The following is a 19132-nucleotide window of genomic DNA, read 5'->3' as shown; positions in this document are numbered from 1 at the left end:
GTTAGTGCCACAAAACCCATTCAGTGTTGTCCCACAAGAGAAAGGCATCTCTGAGATGCAGCTCCTCTGCTGCCCACATCTTGCTGGAGAGGCCTTTCCAATCCTTACAACCAACCGGCTGAGCTGGATAAAGCTCATTAAGCTTCTCATTGCACCTGCCTGGCAAATCCACCCTGCCCGGGACAGCGGGTTGGGTGGGAAGCGGGATGCTCACTGAGCTGTGACGGGCAGGGCAAGAGGAGCTGGGGAGCAGCTCGGCACGGAGCCACTTCACTCGGGTACAAAGATCAGTCGAATTACAGACACCAACACATTTCACCTTTCGGGTGCTCACAAATCTCTTTTCTGGGTGGGATCTCTGACCAGCTGGCAAGTACATGGGTGCTGCATATAAATACAGGTGATGGGCTGGTCCAGCTCCACCAAAATTAGGTGATTTGGGTGCTGTGGTTTATGGAAAGCAGACAACAGCTGGTGTCCTCGAGCTGGTGTCACTGAAAAACTGGAGATGAAAGATGAGTTTTGTTGGGGACGGAATAAATAAAAAGGGTCCTTGTTGTTTTTTGCAAAAAGTAAATTCTATTTATAAGGTATAAAATAACAAGTTTTGATGTTGAGAAGCAGACAGTAGCTGTTTTAAATTGTTTTTTCCAGGCAGTTCTTTGCCCTGGACTGATCTGATTCCACCCGTGCAGCAGCAGAGGTCCCTGATGCGTGCGGTGGTGATCGGATCGCCTGGCAAAACGGGAGCCCCAGAGCAATACGGTGTGTGCAGCAGAGAATGATCCTCCCCTGCACCCCTGGAACACACAAAAATGCCCTTTCCCTGCGGCGCAGGCGCGAGCGTCACAGCTGGGGGCTGCACGACGGCGCCGGGGCTGTCACAGGACGATGTGCAGGCAGCGTCTGCGGGCACAGGGAATGCGCTGCATGGAGCTGCTGATACAGAAGAAGTCGAACACACTCGTCCTCGGGTTTTGCAGAGATAGCTGCTATCCAGACAAACAGCGACAGCCTCCTTGGGAGCGATTACTCCACGACGAGTTTGATGACATTCATTGCTAAGTCCTGAAGTCTCTGGCAGTGACATTGTCAGTGGGGGGACAACAGGTCCCCTGCAGCCTTCAGGCCGCCCCAGGAGCAGAGCAGTTCTGTGCAGAAGAGCGAAGGGAGGGACGTTTGTGCTCTTCCAGCCTCTCGGGGGCTACAGCTGTGATGGAAAGGTCAGGAGCCCGGAGAAGCCCACAGCTGCGGGGTACCCAGCTGACCTCGCCGACCCCACTGCTTTCCCAGCGGGAAGCCGCCAAACAAAACCCAATTCACTCGGAAAGCCCAGGGCTGCACGCGAGACGGGGGGCGATGCTGGCTCCCTGTCGCCTGCGGGCCACGAGGCTATCGCCCCCTCTGCACTTTAGCACCCTCTCCCCAGCCAGCTGGCGTCGAGCACCCCGAATTCACGCCTTGAGACCAGATGCTCCCCGGCCAGCGGGGCAGCCGCGCTCAGAGAACCTCCCGAGCCGGCACGGGCGGGCGACCGCCCAGGGCTCCGGCACGGCAGCTCCCCACCGCCCGGCCCCGCGCTCCTCAATGCTGCCTCTGTTCTCCCTCTTGGGTCAAAAACGTGGCTTTTGTGAGCTCGGCCCAGCCGCGGCTCGTCACCGGAGCCCCGGCGCGTTCCTCCGACAGCTCTCTGCCGGCAGACACGCAGCCCAGCTGTGCCCAGCCGCCACCACCGCCTCGCTTGTACTTGTTTATTTTTGCCTTCAGCCAATAGATCTGAGGCGATGTGGGGCTGCTGGCCATGCCTGAGGGCAGCAGGGACCCCTTGGGTCTCCCCAGCAAGTCTTCGGTGGGGACAGCCGCTCCCCTCCACCAAAATGCCTGGCTGCCATAACCCAAAATACACGGGGAGTAAAAGGATGTGTGGCAAAACGGGCTAAAAATAGGCATTTTAACTCACTAAATGTGAATTGGAGGGGGTAGCTCAGCACCAGGCTGCTGCTGGCTGAAGGTCCGCACATTGCAAACATCCCGAAACTCCCCATGTCTCTAACCAGGTACCTGCCAGCAAATACCCATGGGGTTCCCCCAGCCAGGGACACACACAGACACCAAGGAGACAGGAGATGCTCTGGCCTCTGCGCCTTTGTATTTTGGTTTTAATTAAATAAATCTGACCATTTCCCAGCAGGCACCAAGTTTGGGTGCAGCCCTGGCACCGGCCACGTTCTGCCGGGGATCTGGGGGGGTTACAGGTCCCCGGGGGCTCTCCTGGGGGCACTTTGGTGATCTTCGGCCAAAGTCCAACCTCCACTGCCTCGGCCCTGGTGTCGATTTCTTTGCGGTAGATTGTGCTGCTCTGATTTTTTGGGCTTGGCTCCTTGACCCGCTTCTCCCTCTCTTTTTCATGTAATAAATAAATAAATTCACCTGATGACCCTGGTATGTGAATACACAGGAAAAGACCAAAAAGCAACACCCCCCCCAAAACCAAGCCGCACCCTCTCTCAAATCAACTTGGAAGAGCATCAGACCACCAAATCACCTCATTTAATTGCAGCCCCAGTGTTGGAGGGGCTCTGCAGGTGACTCCTGCCCTGGCACGCCTCCCAGGCAGCTCCCAGTCTGTGCTGGTGATCGAAGGCACTAAACCAGTAAGGCTTTAGGATCCAGGTCCTTGCTGGCACTTTGAGGGTCTTGTCCTTTTCTCCTCTCAGCTGGGGGGTCAAGGTGCAGGTGCTTTGCCCCCTCGCCCTCTGCTCACCCTCCTCTTCCTCGGCACAGCCCCCAAGCTGGGGAAGTGGTCCTGGTGCCGAAACTCTGGCTCTTCCCCACCGCCCCACCCTTGCGATTTCCCCATTTCTGGAGAATGGGCTCTGCCAGGATGCTCCGGCTCCTGGGACAGCTGATTTCCACCCAGCAATGGTGAGGAGCATCTCCACAAGCAGGGACCCCCGGGTCTCCTCCGGGCCGGCCGGGACCGTGGCCGCAGCCTCTCGTTCCCCCCCCGCCGCTGTTCCCCCCGCCGTTACGTGACCCAGGAGGGCTGTGCCTCCTCCAGCAAGCTGAAGGAGCGGTTGGCCAGCACGGTGGGGTTGCCGGCCAGCTTGTAGCCGAAGAGCCGCATGGCCGGGGCGCAGGCATCCTGCACCACCTGCGCCAGCTTGAAGGGGATGCTGAACCGCCACTTCTCGAACTGCTCGGAGGAGTTCTTGCGGGTGGAATAGACGCCGCTGCCGTCTCGAGGTGCCTGCGTGTTTTTGTCAATCCATTCCTCCACCTGGGAGGTGAGGGGCAGCCCAGCGAAGCGGTACATCTCCTCTGCCTTCTGCAGGGGCGCCCGCGCCACGTCCTCGTAGCGCACCAGCATGTAGCGACCCCGCAGCCAGCCCGGCCGCCGCAGCCCCAGCTCGGCCGACAGACGGATGCTCTCGCAGTTCCCGCGCAGCCGCTGCACCTCCTCCTCGCGCAGGGGAGCCTCTCCTTCGGATGCCCACTTTTTCCAGGTCTCATACTTGCCAGAAAAGGCCACCATGCGGGAGGCCAGGACAGCGCGGGGGTCCCGTACCAGCTGGATGATGCGCACATCCAGCCGAGGGTCCTCCACCAGCGGCTGCAGGAACTCCAGCTGCCGGATTCGCACCGTCTTCAGGGCCACGTGCTGCTTGCGCCGGCACGCCTCGGCAGCCAGGGTGATGTTGAGGGGGCCGCAGCGGCGGTTCTTGCAGTGGTATTTCTCAAAGACCTTCTTGGCACTGGGCGTGCAGACGGGCTCCTCGCAGAGCGAGAGGCTGGAGCCTCGTCGGAACATGAAGGGTGTCAGGTGGCCCTCGGGAGCCGGCAAGATGAAGTTCTCCAAGATGTAGAGGTCACAAAGGAGGAGCTGCTTGAGGACGTCCCGGTAGACCAAGGCTGAACCCACCGCGTTGGCTCCCCCTTGCTCGAACGTCACCGTCCTCTCGATGTGCCAGAGGGGCTCGAAGAGGTAGAAGATGCTGCCTTGCTGGTTGAAGAACTCCCCGACGAAGGAGGAGCCAGTGCGGGTGGTGGCCATCAGCAGCACGTGCCGCCGTGGCCCGGGGTCCCCGTCGTTGGCCAGCTGCAGGGTGACATTGTGCAGGCGGGACCTCAGCTGGGAGAAGGCAGCATCCAGCTCTTGCAGCGAGGCCAGCGACCCATTCTCGGCCGGCGCTGGGCTGGTCTCTGTGCCGTTGGCCTCCACCAGCGCCTGTGGGGACTGCTTCAGCTTGTCCGACACCCTGTGGGGAGACCAGCCCAGGCTGGAGGGGAGCGCAGCCACCCCCACATCCCAGCCAGGAGATTCTGGGGGGGTCCTGCTGCACAGGAGCTCAGGACATGGGGGAGATACAGGCTAATAGCGTGGGGTGACTCAGGTACCCACTCCCTACCTGGAGATGAAGTTGTTCTCCTTCTCGATGATGACAAGGCCAATGACGAAGACCAGCAGGACGGCGTACTTGCTCCTCATCTTCAGGCAGTGCAGCAGCTCCCGGGCATCCTGGGGCAAAGCACGTCTGATCTCCATGGTGGGGTGCGCCGGCATCCCTCCTGCCTGCCGGGGAGGTGTCCTGGGCTAACCCCCCGGCATCCTCTGCCCTGCTCGGGGGAAGAAAGAGGGTCAGCAAAGCCCTGACAAGGGCAAGAGAAAGGGAGAGGCTCCTTCATGCCATGAGGAGCAGCTGCCCAAATTCCCCATCAGCTGCTCCTCTTCCTTCCCAAAACACATCTCCCACACAGGATCCCTTCCTGTGCCTCCACCGGCCACCCCTGCCAGCCCTGAAACCCAATCCGCGTCGCCCCGACAGCTGCCTGTGCTCCCCACCGGCCAAAAACCTGCTGCCAGCAGCAAGAGCAGCTCCTCATCCCCATCCACGGGGCATCGTGGCTCTCAGCTCCTGGGAAGAGCTACTTTTGGGGAGGGACGTAGGGCTCCAGCATGGGGCCACGTGGTTTCCGCCTTCCCCCCGGGACGGAAGCAGCGGCTCAGTCGTGAAAATGAAACACGGGGGTTTCCAGGAACAAGGTCAGGCCAGAAAATGCTGCTCCTGCCACCAGCCCTCCTCGAGGCGTCCAGTGTTTCTGGGGCTTTTCCGAAAGGAAAACAACCCCTAATGATGGTGTGGCTGCTCGGTAAAGGATGCAAAACCTGTCAGGAGTCTCAGCATCCCCCCCAGCAGAAAAGGTCCCCCTGCATCCTTCCTACCAGTGCCAATGAAATTGGGGTGATAGCAGGAGCCGCTCTGAGTTGCACTAAACCTACATCCCCATCAGGACATGGTTGAGATTATGGGGACCGAAGGTGCAGTTTGGGGACCCATGGCAGGTCCCCAGCATGTGTCGCGTGTGCAGCTTTGCAGGTGCGGGGTTTGCTGGCGTCATGACCTGGCGCTTGTTCCCATGGCCGTGGGGGTGATGCTGTTTGCTCGTCCTGCTTTCTTGGCCAGACTTTCCGTGACTCAGGGAAAGTTTATTTAGATGGGGTTTGGCTCCTGGCAGCGTGACCCCGTCTTGCACGGGTGAAGGGGGGTGGAACCCGGCAGAGCCCTGTATTTTGGGGGGCCCCCAGTGTTTGGCGGAGGGGCCATGCCCCCGCTGAGCCACGGGCCCTGGGCAGGGTGTGGAGCGGGGAGCCCTGCCAGGCATTGCGTCACGCTCCAACCTCCTCAACGGCTGGGGCCAAAATGTGCGTTTTTTGGTGTTGCTCACTGGAGTTTCCCAGTTCGAACAAACCACTTGGCTCCTGGGATTTGGCTTTGAGCCATCTCCTTCCCAGCAAAAGCTGCAAAAAAGAGACACCCGCCCCCACGGACCCAGGAAGCCGATGCTTCGGGGGCGATGCAGGGACTCTGGAGAGCTCCCCCCAGCAGCCAACGGCACCGCTGTCCCCCCGCACACGCCTGTCTGCGTGTTTGACAGCCTCATTAGTTCAGTTTGTCATCACCTTGCTCCTCGGGGACTAGCCGGTGGCTGGGGCAGGTGCCTTTCGCCACCCCAGTTCCCCTTCCTCGGTCCCACTCTGTGCCCCGTGACGACAGGACTTGTCGGAGTATTTGAGCAACCGGGAGAAGAAATAAAATATACAAAGCCCTCGGCGTGTGGCAGCGTCTCTCAGCGCTGGGTTTGCTGCTGCAAAGGACTTTGGGGTTTGGAGCATCCCAGGAGTGGCGGTGCCCTGCGCCCCTGCCCGTGCCTCCCTGGTGCAGGGGACCGTCACCTAGCTGTGTGCGAGGAGGACGGCATGTCCTAGTTTGCTCAGGCAAAATTCCTGAGCAAAGCCTGCCCGGGGTTTTTCCCCCCTCTTAATGTCCTCAGACCACAAGTGATGCACAGATCAGGAATTATTCACAGGGATGACACAGAGAGCCATTTCCAGCAGCGCTGGCAGAAAACCCCGATTCACAGGCTCAGGGCAGACACAATTTGTTAAATAAACAGTCAGCTGCAAATGTCCTGCCTGGGGATCTGCAGGGTGGTGGCGACAGGCATGGGGGCCCTCACAGGGCTGGGGAACACAGGCGGTGACCCAGCGAGGCTGGGGGACACAGGGGGTGACCCGGCAAGGCTGGCCGGGGCTGCTCGACATCCCGAAGCTCGTCCTTGCTGGGGCCCACAAGGGCTGGGGCAGTGAGCAAGCCACAAGCGTCCCTTTGTGAGCGGGAACAGAGGGGCTCTGTGCGTCCCACGTGCTCCCCGCTGGGATGGGAGGTGTGAGGGGAGATGCCAGGATGCTGCCCAGGGGATGTCCATGTGAGCAGACAGACGGATGGACATCACCTCTGGTGACAGCAAGCAGTGGCTTGGCCAGTGCTCTCACTCTGCATATCTCAAAGGAAGGCGGAATGATTTCCACGAGCACTAAACCAAGACACCCTGGACGGCAGCACACGCGGCTTGGAGGGAGCTCCCCCAGCGCCACTCCCTGCCTTTGCCCACCCCTCCAGCTGGAAATGCTCTTCATTTCAGCAGGGGTGGCTACAGTTCCCTCTGTCGAGATGATAAAGGCTCTGCGGATTTCCCAGCTGAGTCAAAGCCAGCAAAGGGGCTTTTCTTTTGAGCGGTGGTGTGGGTGATGTTCCCATGCGAAGCTGCTTGGATGGATACCTGCCACTACCAGCAAGTGAACTTAACCCTGCCGCAGCAAGAAGGAAGGACTCAGACGGTAACAGACATGCTGGATCATTTGGGTTTGCTGCAGCAAGCTGGCTCCTCAGATGGATGTTCCCATCTGTGTTTTAAGTGGGTTGGAAGAGGAGCATAGCCCCAGGGCAAGAGCAGCAAGGGAAGGATGCTCCTGTGGCCCTTCCGCAGAGCATTTCACAGGACTGCTTGCCCGGCAGAGCAGAGCTGGGGTTCTCAGTTCAGTTTTGGGAAAGGAAAGGTCTTTCACGAAGCCTTGCAGTTCTCATCCCCCTCCTCCAGCTGCCCCCAACACCTACCGAGTGGGATGCAGGAAAGGAAAGCTGCCAGCGGGCTGGTGGGCAGAGCCAGCTGGAGGTGCGACTGAATGAAGTCACATTTTCCTCCAGTGACTCAACAGGCAACGACTGAGCTCCTGGATGAGGAATGGTGGTGAAGCACCTAATCGCCAGCTCCCTCCCTGCCCGAGACCCTCTGCCCATCCAGCTCCCTGCCTGCCCTCGTGCATCCCTGCCCGTGGGGACCTGTGGCTGCCTCCAGATTAATTCCCTCTGCGATGTTTTGCTTCATCAGATTAACAGCAGCAGCGCAAGCCAGCAAAACACAGGGGTGGAACAACAAAGAGATAAGGCACACAGGCTTATCTGCTCTCCTCACTGCTCTTTGTCTGCAGCCTGGGGGAAAAACACCCCATCCTGAGCTCCCTCTGTATTTACTCTATCAACTATTTCCGCTCCCAACTTCCTCCCCAGGCTGGCCTTGGGAAACGCGCCACCGACGCTTCCCTCTTCCCTTTCATCTCCCAGCAATTTCCATGCTGCCCTTGGCTCTTCTCCAAGGCATGGCACCAGCGCAGCGCTGCTTCGGCTTGCCCCACGGCGCAGCTAGGGAGCCTGTCTGGGCAGGTAGTTTTTGCTCAAAAAACATGTGTATTCAAGCTAAAAAAGGGGAAGAAATAAAAAAGTCACCACATAGGATGTTTATAAAGTTGCCTAGAATAGCTTCAAACCTCGCCAATTTGAAGCCTGGAAACTGCCCATTGGAGGAGAAAGTTGGGAATGAATGCAAAGTCTCTCTGGTTGTGCAGGGACAGGGCACTGGTGCCTGTAGCAGTCCCTGCAGTGTCCCTGGGGGATGGGAGGGACAGAGGTGTTGTCCCCTGCTCGGGCAGCCCTCAGGGGACATGGCCACGGGTTTGCTTCTCCACGTGTTTGGTCCTTCAAGCTAAGGCGAGAGCCAAGCTTGTTCCTCCTCCTCTCATTCCCTTCCTGGCTCTGCCCCTTCGTCTTTCAACCTGTCTTGGCTTGGTCCTCTGTTCTCCTCTTCACTGGGTACCCCAGGGCTGGAGGACGTGGGCGAGGGCAGAGATTATGCTCAGGAGCAGTGGGTGTTGGTACAAACAAGCATAATTTAACTTGTTTTTCATTGCATGTGCTCTCAAATGCCAGGTGCACGAGGTTGTCTTTGGTCCACTGTTTATTATCCCCCACGAGGAGGCACAGTGAGCTCTGTGGTGACCCGGATGAGCTGCCCTTGCTCCTTGTGTTCCAAAAAGCGGTGCCGAGAAGGGATTTAGAGGCTGGTGTTGGGCACAGTAGTGCTGGTGACAGGACCAGTTCAGGCTTTGTGGCCAGGACAGGTAGTGTTGGTGACAGGACCAGTTCAGGCTTTGTGGCCAGGACAGTGTGGTCTTTGCTTTCCCTCACCTCGGTTGGCGTCCAAAGAGACGTGTTTTCTCCTAACCCAGAAGAGAGGAGAGCTGCTGCTGCTGAGTCCCTGGTGAATGTGATGGGACTTGCAGAGATAGCAGTGCTGGGCATGGGAGTAAAATTGTGCATCTGCAGGTGCATCAGGCTGCGTTGTCCCGGTTTGACTGAGACCAGGAACAAGTGGAGACCAGCTGAGTTGGCTAACAAGACCACAACCTTGAAACCAACTTGCTGGAAACCATGGATGCTGGCAGGGTGGGTTTTGCAGCATCACCTGCAGCAAAAGTATGTGACTGAAGGCGCCAACCTGCCAGGCAGCAAGGGGGTCTGGAGAGCAGACCACCCAGACAGGCCAGAGGAGTGCCCGGCCCTGTTCGTTTGGTGCCGGCAGCACAATGCCAGCTGCTGTGCACGCTGTCATCCCCCAGCCACGCTGCGAACCGCAAATACCCGTCAGGGCTTCAATGCGCCCTTTCTCTGGGGCGCAGAGCCCACGGTCCCTCCCACCGCCCCGTGCTCCTGCTCCCTGACGCTTCCTGCTAGCCTGGGAGCTCCTCCACCAAACCCACCCCAAAAATCAGGGACATTGCTTGCTCTGTGCCCTGTTCCACTACCCTTTCACCCCAAGATGGGCATCTCTAGCCCTCTGGGAGGGACTGGCAGTGAGAGATGTTTGGTGGGGAATAGTGAATCCCTGCTGCCCTGGGGAAAATGCAGACTGTGCTCACGTCCCGGCAGTGCAGGGAGACCAGCAGTGTGAAAAATCAGTCTTACACCAAAGCAACATGGCAGATGTGGGAAAATTGCAATGTTAAATCCCTGTCCTGGCACGGTGTCGTAAATCACTGACTGTGTGTGGAAAAGGAGACACTTTCTCCCGGAGGACTAAAACCAGGCTTGGGTCCTGCGGTGCAAAGGCAGTGGGATGTAGGCAGCTCCCTCAAATGTGGCTGTGGAAATCCCTGCTGGCATTGAGTGGGGACTCTGCCCAGGTGGCCCTTTCCCCTCCAAGTAACCAGCCAGGTCTTGTCTGGGTGCCTGGGGCCCATCGGGTGCCGATGGGATGGCTGTGCCCCAGCTCCGGCAGAAAAGCCGCTGGCTCCTGGTGATGGAGGGCCGGGCTGCCCCAAGGGCCTGGGGCAGGAGGGGAAAGGGTGAGGACAACTTTCCACTGCTCCCTGGTAGGGGCTGACAGGCCGGATGATGCAACTCCGGCATGATTGTGAGAAAGTCTCCTTTTCTTGACCCAGACGCAGTTCACTCCGGGTGGAATCTCAGCGCTGCAGCGGGAGAGCTAGCCCTTATTTCGATTTTCTTTTTTTTCCCCCCTAAAGAAAGCAGAACCCAGAGAGCTGCTCGGGCGGTCATGTGCCGGCAGGACTTTCTCTCCCAAGGCAGGGCGCTGAAATCCGGCTGCCGGGTCGGCAGGGAAGCGCCGCCGGGGCTGCCCCGCTGCGGGAGCGGGGCGGCGGGGGGCCCCGCACCGAGACAAAGGAGCAGCCGAGGCCGGAGGGAGCACAAAGGAGCTGGTGGAGCCCGGGGCCGCCCCGCGAGGGGATGGAGCCGCGGAGCCTCCGGCCTCCCCGCTGCCCCGGGGCTTGGGGGGGTCGGGGCGGTGGCCCCTCCTCGCACCCCCAACTTCGCGCAACAACCCTCCGCGCCGGGAGGGAAAGGCCTGAGCCCCGCCGCCATCCTCCCCCTCGCCCCGGGGCTCCCGTTCCCGGGGCTCCCGCTGCCCATCGCTCCCGCTCGCCGGTTGCGCTCCCGGTCTCGGCCCCATCGCTCCCGCTCCCCGCTGCACCTACCCGGCGGCGGCCGCTCCGCGGGGCGAGCTGGGCTGGTCCTGCCGTGCGGGAGGAGGGAGGGCAGCGGGTCCCCTGCTTTTCTTCACGGCGCTGTCATCCTCCCTCCCTCCTTTCCTCCCTCCCCTCTTCCCTCCCTCCTTCCTTCCTTCCTTCCTCCCTCCCGGGGCGGCGGCGGGGGGAGCGGTCCCGGCTCCTGGAGTCGGGTCCCGGGGCGGAGTCGGGCAGGGTCCCCGGGCCAGCCTCCCCGCTCCCTGCCCGCTCCCTGCCCGCCGCCTGCCCAACACGCCGGGGCTGGAAGCCGGGAGTCGCCGGCCCCAGCCCTGAGACCTCGTCCCGGGCTAGAAGGGGCCGCCTGGGAACTGGGTGGGAAGGAATGAGGGGCTGGGAGCACACAGACACCCCGGGAAATTGCCCCAGCGGGGACAAGGTGAGTCCCCTCCCAGGCACCGTGGGGTGATTCGGGCCACAGGCTCCTGTCCAATACGGGGGTCACACCAGGTTGGTCAGGGCTTCATCCTGCAAACCTCCAAGGACGGAGCCTGCAAAACCTCTCCAGGCAGCCTGTTCTCCTGGGGAAAAGCTTCCTCCCTCTATCTGCTCTGAATCTCTCTTGTCCCAGCTCTCTACTCTCCCACCAAGCGAGCAACTTGGCTCCATCTTTCCCATGACCACCTCACAGGCATGGGAAGGCTTCTTCTCCTTACCCCATGGCCAAATCTGGCTTCAGGGTCAGCACTTTCCTCCCCAAACTACCGAACTCCGTTTTCTCCCGGCACAGGAGCTGCGGTTGGGTTTGCCCCGTGCGATGACCATACCCCACGGTGTGCCGTGCTGGCGAGCACACATCTGTGTGCCCTGGGAGAGCAGGGAGTCAGAGCATCTTATTGGGAACAGACCAGGAGCTTTGGGGGACACTGGCTGTCACTGTCCCCACAGGGCAGGATTAAGGTCTGGAGCATTAGATCGTATAGAAATGGCTAATCTGGTTTATGTGCAGAAATTCATACAGCTCCCTCCGAGCTCTGTAACTTTAGACGCTGAGGAGCTGGGAGACATCTGGCTTTGCAGGCAGAGAGAGATCCGAAAAAATAGTCCTCATAAAAAGTTTCAGCCCTCTTTCGCATTCCTGACATAGTTTTTCTGCTGCGCATGTAGCATAGGCAAAAAATGCAAGTTTTCTTAGCATTCATGTGCAATGACCTGCACAAGCTCGTTAGTGGCTTCCTATTAGCGAAGCTAATATGTTCAGGTTTACGCGTGGAGTGCCAGCACTGTGTCGCAGCAACACCTGATGTGTGCAAACCTATACATGTGCATACTCATATATATGTAAAGACATACATTAATATTAACATGGAGGTGTTGCCGACCTGTGTGGTGTTGCTTGGAGATGTGTGGGGCTGGTGGCATGGTTTGTACACACACATCAGTGCAGGAAAGCCTGGGTGCGATGTTTATGGTATAGACTCCATCCATCCATCCATCCATCCATCCATCCATCCATCCATCCCTCCCTCCCTCCCTCCCTCCCTCCATCTATCCTTCTGCTTTTTTGGTGTCCCACAAACAGTAACCCTGCGGCATGGTGATTCTGGTACGGCCCTGCCATGGCTGCCACAGCATCGCCAATGGAGCTGGGGCGAGGTCTCGCAAACTCCACCTAAATGAGGCGAACTTGGGGCTTGCAGGATCATGCCTGTGTAGGCTGTCAGGTTAATCACGTCAAAAAGAGCGGATAAGTCCGGTTGGCTGCACGCCGCAGGAATTTTGTGGGGTTTCAAAACATTTTTAAGCTCCTTGCTTGTTATTTCAATCGAAACAGGGAATTCTGCCTTGGATCTTTTGTGGCCATAGGAGATCTTGGTGAAAACACAACCCTAATATGTAACTAACTCGGAGATAAGGGCAGAGAGAGGCTGGTGGGGAGTGGGACACCCACACTAGCAGTGTCACTGCCTTTGTAGGATGCTTTTGGGAATGAGATCACCTTCCTGCTTCATCAATAAATAAAGCTGGCACAGGGAGGAACAAAGTGCCTTCTCCTCCCTGCAAACTGCCGAGAGAGGTGATGGGAGAGGTAGAGTTGTGTTTCCCTCGCTCTTGGCTGGCTGTGGGATCACATTCCCTTTGTCACTTATCCTCTTCCCCCTGGGATAACAGAGACTGTTCTCCTCGCTCCCCCATACACACACACACGCCTGCAGTGTGGTCCCCAGAATGACATCGGGAGCAAGGAAAGGGGGACACGTTGCTATAGCAACAAGGATGCTCTGGGTTTTCAGGGAATAAAGGCATCTGACACTCATTTTCTGCCCTCAGCCCGGGCTGATGATGTGGTGGCGACCACGCTGGACTCTGATTGGAAAAAACCTTTGCTGGCTGTTGCTCTGTTAGTGCTGGGGCACTGCCTGCCTAGAAATCTTCCTGCAGATTAGATGTTGCCAAATTGGGTACTCACGTCCCTTCAAGTGCCATCCAGTGGCGCCTGGCAGCCGGACATGGTGACGGGGCTCCTGGAAATGGGCTGGAAACTGTGGTGTGAGGGAAACCCAGTTCTCCTCGTCTTCGCTGCTTCCCCTGAGGCACTACAGAATTCTATTTCCCAGGAGGTCAAGATGTGGCTTAGGAATGAGAGAAAGCAGGAAGATGTCTGTTGTCTGGGGTTATGTGGTGGAGAAGGTGCCTTGGCTTTGTTTCAGGGCTGAATCTGCAGGGACTAATTTTGGATTTATTTCTTGCTCTCCAGGAAGCTGGAAACCCATTGGCAGCCTTCCTTCTGCTTTCCATGGCCAGGCACCTGTGCTGCACTGAGCTGCTCTCAGCATGTTCCTGGGAGAGGTGACGGTGTGTGGCAGGGACGACCTGCCAGCTGCAAAATAAGAGTCGCAAACACCCCCGTTTCTTTCTGTGCCAGGGCCTTTTGCAAACACAGCTCAAGAAACATCACCCTCCAACTGCCAAAAGGGCTTGGATACATTGGTTTCAGGGGACAAGCACGTGCAAATGGCAGGGTTTCCCGCTTGGGGACAGCACGGCAGCTGCTGATGGGACATGCTCCCCACTGCTGCTGGGTTGAGGACCTTCTACGGCTGTATGAGCTGGCCTAGGGAGCCAGGACCTGTGTCAGTAGAAGGTCTCTGCCTCCTCTAGCCCCTGTATTTCCTCTAGCCAAAGGGACGGGGAACCTAAAGCCACACAAACGCTCACATTGAACTAACACATGCAGCACGGGTTGCAGAGCAGAGCCTGAACTGACCAGCCAAGATCCACCACGCAAGAGGGAGAAGGTTTGTCTCAGTGCCAGGGTGTGGGTGCATCACCCTCTCCAGCTGGGAGCAACATCTGTGTGGGTGCATCCATAGCCATCCCAGAGCACCAAGGCTACCTGTGCTCTGAGGGGAAAGTCGGCTTGAGTCGAAGATGAGCCCAGTTTTCCAGCTGAGTGCACCGTACCTACCCATAACCTATACCTGACCTTCTCAAAAGAAGCACTCTGAGACGCCTTAACAACAGCTCTGATGATTCACTGCCTGTGGGCTGATGTGAGGACGTGAATGTGATGATCCTGTTTTTCTTCCAAGGGCCAGATGTCATTTTTCCATCATGGATCCATCTCTCCTTGGACTTTTCCTCTTGGAACTTCTTTCTCCCATAAACTGTACAAAGGCGTTTCACTCCCCCTGCCGCTGACAGGTCTCATGCTGAAGACCGTAAAAAGGGCCCAAACTTGAAACTAAGCGCTTGAACAGCATCTTCCAGGTAACCGGTAACAGCATCTTGCCAGGCACCGCGCGGGCTCCTGGCGCCACCTGGTGCCCAGTTTCCCGGTCCCAGTGCTCACGGGGAGCGGGCGGCTTCGGTTTTTGAAAGGGGTTCCTCTCTCAGGCAAAGTGAGCATGGCCAGAGCCCACATCAGCTTTCGGTTCCTCCTTCCCCCTCTCTTTTTTCGGGTGAAGCACAAAGCCTGCGGCTCCTGCCCGCTCCCTGCCCAGCCCTCACCTTCTCCTTTTGGCATCTCTGCTGCCGCTAGCAGCCTCTCTCTTAATTTTAGTATCTCTCCTTGATGGTAGAGCCCCCCCAGGGGTGTTTCAGACCTGACACTACGACGTACAGCCCTGGTATGTCAGGTTTCCAGAGGAAGGTGCTGCCTGCATTGCTATGGAAGAAGGAAAGGCAAAGTGTCCACGAAGTGCAGGAGGGCAGCAAGTCCGACAGGCAGCCCTGCTGAGGGGATCCAGGGGAGAGAACAGCCAGCAAAGAGCACGGAAAGGGCAATCCATAAACTTGGAGCATCTGCTGGAGGCCAGGCCTGACTCATTAACAACATCTGGGCCTGGGTCCATTGAAGAAACTAATTATTGGCTGCAGGGCAGCAGGCTGAGGTTGCCGTAAGGGAAACAGCAGCACCGCGCTCACCATCCAGCACAACAGCGGCTGTGCATGGGTGGCTGTGCAGCCCATCCTCTGTCAGTAAGTCACCCACAGAAGGAGTTGCTGCTCTCCACGGTGAACCAACACCTGGCCAGTGTCTACCCTGTGTCTGCACTGACGGTGCCGCCTCGTGTTTGCTTTCCCAGCTGTCCTTTGTGGCCAAACGGGCTTGTGCAGCCCCAGCAAATCTCACCATTTGAGCTCCCCAGAGAGATTTTTTCAGCTGATTATTATTTTTATTTGATTCCCCAGCAGATATGCTTAAAATAAGAGGGCATGATTAGGGTGGGAGCTTGGTGGGAAATGCAGTGTTCACAGCCGATGTGCTTTTGACTGACCTCTACACATCCTTCCCTTCAGCAGCCCCCACACGCTGTGTGTGCAATACCTTCAAACGATCCTGCTCCGCGTTTTCTGTTCCCTTTTCAATTCCGCTTCTTGAAAACTGCTGAGGGTGAAATAAAGAACTCGGTTTATTTTTAACCAGCACAAACACTTCCCAAACCTGCAATGCAAAGATACACTTCGGCATGATGAGAGTAGCCGAAGCTGGGGGGACGTCTGGCGAGCAGAGAAGCAAACCTTAGAATAGTGACACCAGGAGAAAACACCTCTCATGTCCCCCGCCTGGGGACAGCCAGCAAGGCCAAGCTGCTGCTCTCCCAGTTAAGCAGGAAGCCTTGTGCTTTCTGGTTTGGCCTTTTTAAGCCTCTGGCACAGGGAAAAGAGAGTGGGTATCATATGTAGATTGCAAGTGTGTGTGTGCAGCATCTTAGTGAGAACAGCAGTGTTAAGTGGGTAAAGTCAGGGTCCCCCTGCTCTCCACAAACACGGAAAGCTCCCCATCTGAGCACCCAACTCTCCCAACGCACCATTCAATCTATTTAGGATCAACCAAACAAAGCTCCTTTTGCCTGATGTTCACAGCTGGGAGGCTGATCCAGACTGACATATAAAGAGAAAACCCCTGTGAAAAGGGCATGACTGTGTTAAAGGGCACCAGTTACCCACTCTGAGCCCCAGCGGGAGGGAAAACATCTGCAGAACCACAACTTGTTCATTTTCTCCTCTCCCAGAGAAGGAAGCGAGATCTGGCTCTTATTGAGAAGTACTCGGCACCAAGAAAACCCCAGGGTGACTCAGGTTTTTGGGTGTTCCTTGCTGGGTTTTGCTCGGGAAGTTTCTACAGCAGAGCAGGTGTTTGCAATGGGATTTGCAAGGTTGCGCCAAGCTTAGTCTGTACTTCTCTGAAGCCCATGCTATAAAACTGGAAGATTTAGCTTTGCTGTGCAGTGGGTTAGCTGCTAACTCTTCTTAAAACTGCCACTGATGGTGGAATACGGGGGCACAGACCAGAGTGATGGCAGGGATACTCTCTGCTGCAGGCTGTCCTCTTCTGCTCCTCACCCAGAACATCATGGGATGGTCTTAAGAGCAGGAAAATAAATTCTGGCTATGGTGACTTATTACTTAGCCAAACACTTGGTGTCAAGACGTTTGTGAGACAGTGCGGTTTTATCAAAAGGTTCCCAAATGCTGGCGAAACCTTAGGCTGGAAGGAGGTCCTTAAGCTCAGTGCTCTCAATGAGGTTTATTGATACAGTTTATTTCCTTACCCTAATCGTGTCTCATCTTTTCTGTGGCTGTCAGTTTCATGATGTGCTTAAATCCACCTAAGGCGGGCAAGCAAAGAGATGGTCCTGTGCTCAGCACATGTTCCCTCTCCCCTTGTGTCACTTGAAGCAATGTGAGCTTGACAACCTATCTTTCGGTATTTTTCTTCTGTCTTTTCCTTTGCAAGGTGAATTTTTAGTTGGATCAGGAGCCCATCAGCTCCACTCAGGGTGAGTTTGTCCCTAGACAGGGAACCGGCAAGAGCGCATGACAAGGGTGCAAGAGACAGCAGGGTGGCCCTCTCCAGCATCGGTTCAGGCAGATGCTTCACTGTGAACATCACTGTGAACCCCACGGAAATTCACTTTAGCCCTGTTGGGACAGACATACATTCATTCCATCCTGAAACACCTTTCAGGTTTGAGGTTCTCCAGCCACTGGCTGAAGGGCCAGAGCTCACACTTGCACGTGAGTGCTGCTGGTCTGCTTGGCTGTCAGGGGGTTGTTTGTTGCAGGAGGTGTTTCAGTTCTTCCCGGAGCTCAGCCACTGTTTGCAGAAGGGCAGACGGTGGCTTCTGACACCCCCTAGTAGTCACACTGTAGTCTTGTTGGTCTGCTGACAAAGGGAAGATAACGCCTCTGCCTGGAAACCTTGTCCGCCTTGGTGATAACCAAATCCTTGTTACTTGACACAAGAAGGGGACCAGGACCTTTGAAGCCTTGCTCACAACAGGGAAGGGACTATCCAGTAAAGAAGCTAAAGCACCAGAGTGATAACGGACAGAGAATCAGGGAGACTTCACTGGGATGTCCATGTAGTCAGCCAAGCCCTGTGGCTGGACCTCAGGAAGATCCCTAGGAAATGGCACCGTTGCCTCCTGGCAGCCTGTAAGGGTGAGACATGCTTCTCCACCTTGGCAGCTCTGGACGTGGCCAGTCTCATTTGGAAGGCATGTTGTGGAACGAGAGATGGTGCGTGACATAGGGCAGGACCCTTCTGGTGTAACAAATGTAGGTTTGAGAGAGGGGGAAGGACCAGGTCCACCTTGCAGGTCATCTGCTTTGTGTGGACACCTGTAGGAGGAACCACTGCAACATGACGGTCTTCGAGAGCGGCAGGAGAACAATTGGACCTGCTGGTAAGGAAGCTGTCATTGGGCCGGCTGTTCAGGGCAATGAGGAAAAGATCATTGGGAAACCCAGACACTTTTACTAGAAATCACTATAAATTCCACATGTCTTACAATTGCCCCAGGCAGCATCAGGAAAACTAAGTAAGAGCAAAACCTGTTTGCTTTCTAAGCTTCCCTGTGAAACAAGAGCAGCTCAAACCTGATAATCCTCATTTTTTATGGAAAAACAGTTTCCAAATCTCTCAGGGTTAATTAACTCTCATTTGCAGACCTGTTAGCGAGGACAGAACGTGGCTCTGAACCTCGTCCAACTAAAGGAGCAAAGAGGGAGATCAGCCCCAGCTGAACAGGAAAATCACAACCTGAGGGGAAGCAGCTGTTGGATAGATTTTAAAGGGCAGGTGCAGTGTGGTCTAGTGGAGGGAACTGGGAATGGAGAAGAAGGTTTCTGGTGGCAGGTTTTTTGAGCTGTCCTGGGTCAGAGTGTCTCTTTTGTCTTTCCACAAAGGGTGGATCTGACCCAGTGTGTTAAGCCATGAATGGCACTTGCTGTTCTTTACAGAGTGGTTTCTTGCATTTTTCTCTTTCCTATGGGCCTGGCCATGCTTTTGTTCTACAGCTGGCTGGATTGCAGTGCCAGGGCTGGGAGTGAGCTCCTATGCTTCTCTGCTCTTCCCTGGGGAAGGATACAAGAGGTTTTGTTTCTTCTCTGACATTCACCATGGCAAACAAAGCTCAGCAGAATGGCAAGTTCTGTTCTAGCTGTTTCCTGGCTGTAGCTGAGTTTGTGTGGGTATGTGGTGCTGACTTTTCTCATGCCTGTGATGTACAAATTGGGGATTAAAACAAGTCTTTATTGAACCAGTTTCTGAGGAGGGGTGAAGAGCAAGCCTCAAAGACACATGTTAGGTGATAATCATGGAAACTGTGATTGCCATGGAAAAGCAGGCTGGCAGTGCTCCATCAGTCACAGCGCTGCCCACGGGATCCAGAAAACATCTCTGTTGCCCTGTGGTTGCTGTTTTGAGGAGATGGTCAAATGTTTTCCTGGCTGCTGTTGGAGGAACGGTGGGAAGGACACAGAAGGGGATGTTGCTAGCAGGGAAAGGTGCTGCTGAATTCTCCTGTGAAACCCAAACATGTTGACTCATAGCTGTCTGCTCTACTTGTGCTGCAATCTAGCTGGAATCTGTTCCTGCTCTGAAATGTGCTTTTTCTTTATGAAGCTGAAAGGTGAGGGAAAAGTAAAAGAGGTCTGAGAAGCTTGACACTGGATCTGTAT

The 19132-nt window shown here is 56.4% G+C and overlaps 1 protein-coding gene across 1 annotated transcript; it reads right to left on the bottom strand.

The window, feature by feature from the left end:
• Positions 1-553: 553 nt before the first annotated feature.
• CHST3 (carbohydrate sulfotransferase 3) lies at positions 554-10812 on the bottom strand. The gene is made up of 3 exons (XM_065843862.2): positions 10673-10812; positions 4410-4617; positions 554-4259 (listed from the first exon to the last, which is right to left on the bottom strand). The coding sequence occupies exons 2-3, from the start codon at positions 4562-4564 to the stop codon at positions 3029-3031; spliced, it is 1386 nt and encodes a 461-aa protein (XP_065699934.1). The 5' UTR covers positions 4565-4617; positions 10673-10812; the 3' UTR covers positions 554-3028.
• Positions 10813-19132: the final 8320 nt, after the last annotated feature.

The sequence above is a fragment of the Patagioenas fasciata genome, chromosome 8 (genome assembly GCF_037038585.1).
Source record: "Patagioenas fasciata isolate bPatFas1 chromosome 8, bPatFas1.hap1, whole genome shotgun sequence".
Classification (NCBI taxonomy): domain Eukaryota; kingdom Metazoa; phylum Chordata; class Aves; order Columbiformes; family Columbidae; genus Patagioenas; species Patagioenas fasciata.
Note: the sequence above shows the minus strand (reverse complement) of the source record. Positions and strands in the feature narration are given on the sequence as shown.

Excerpts from the sequence above, each read along its gene's own strand:
- CHST3 (XM_065843862.2), bottom strand. The coding sequence starts at position 4,564 with ATGCCGGCGCACCCCACCATGGAGATCAGACGTGCTTTGCCCCAGGAT. Across the intron at positions 4,260-4,409 it reads GAGAACAACTTCATCTCCAG|GGTGTCGGACAAGCTGAAGC; the intron begins GTAGGGAGTGGG and ends GTCTCCCCACAG.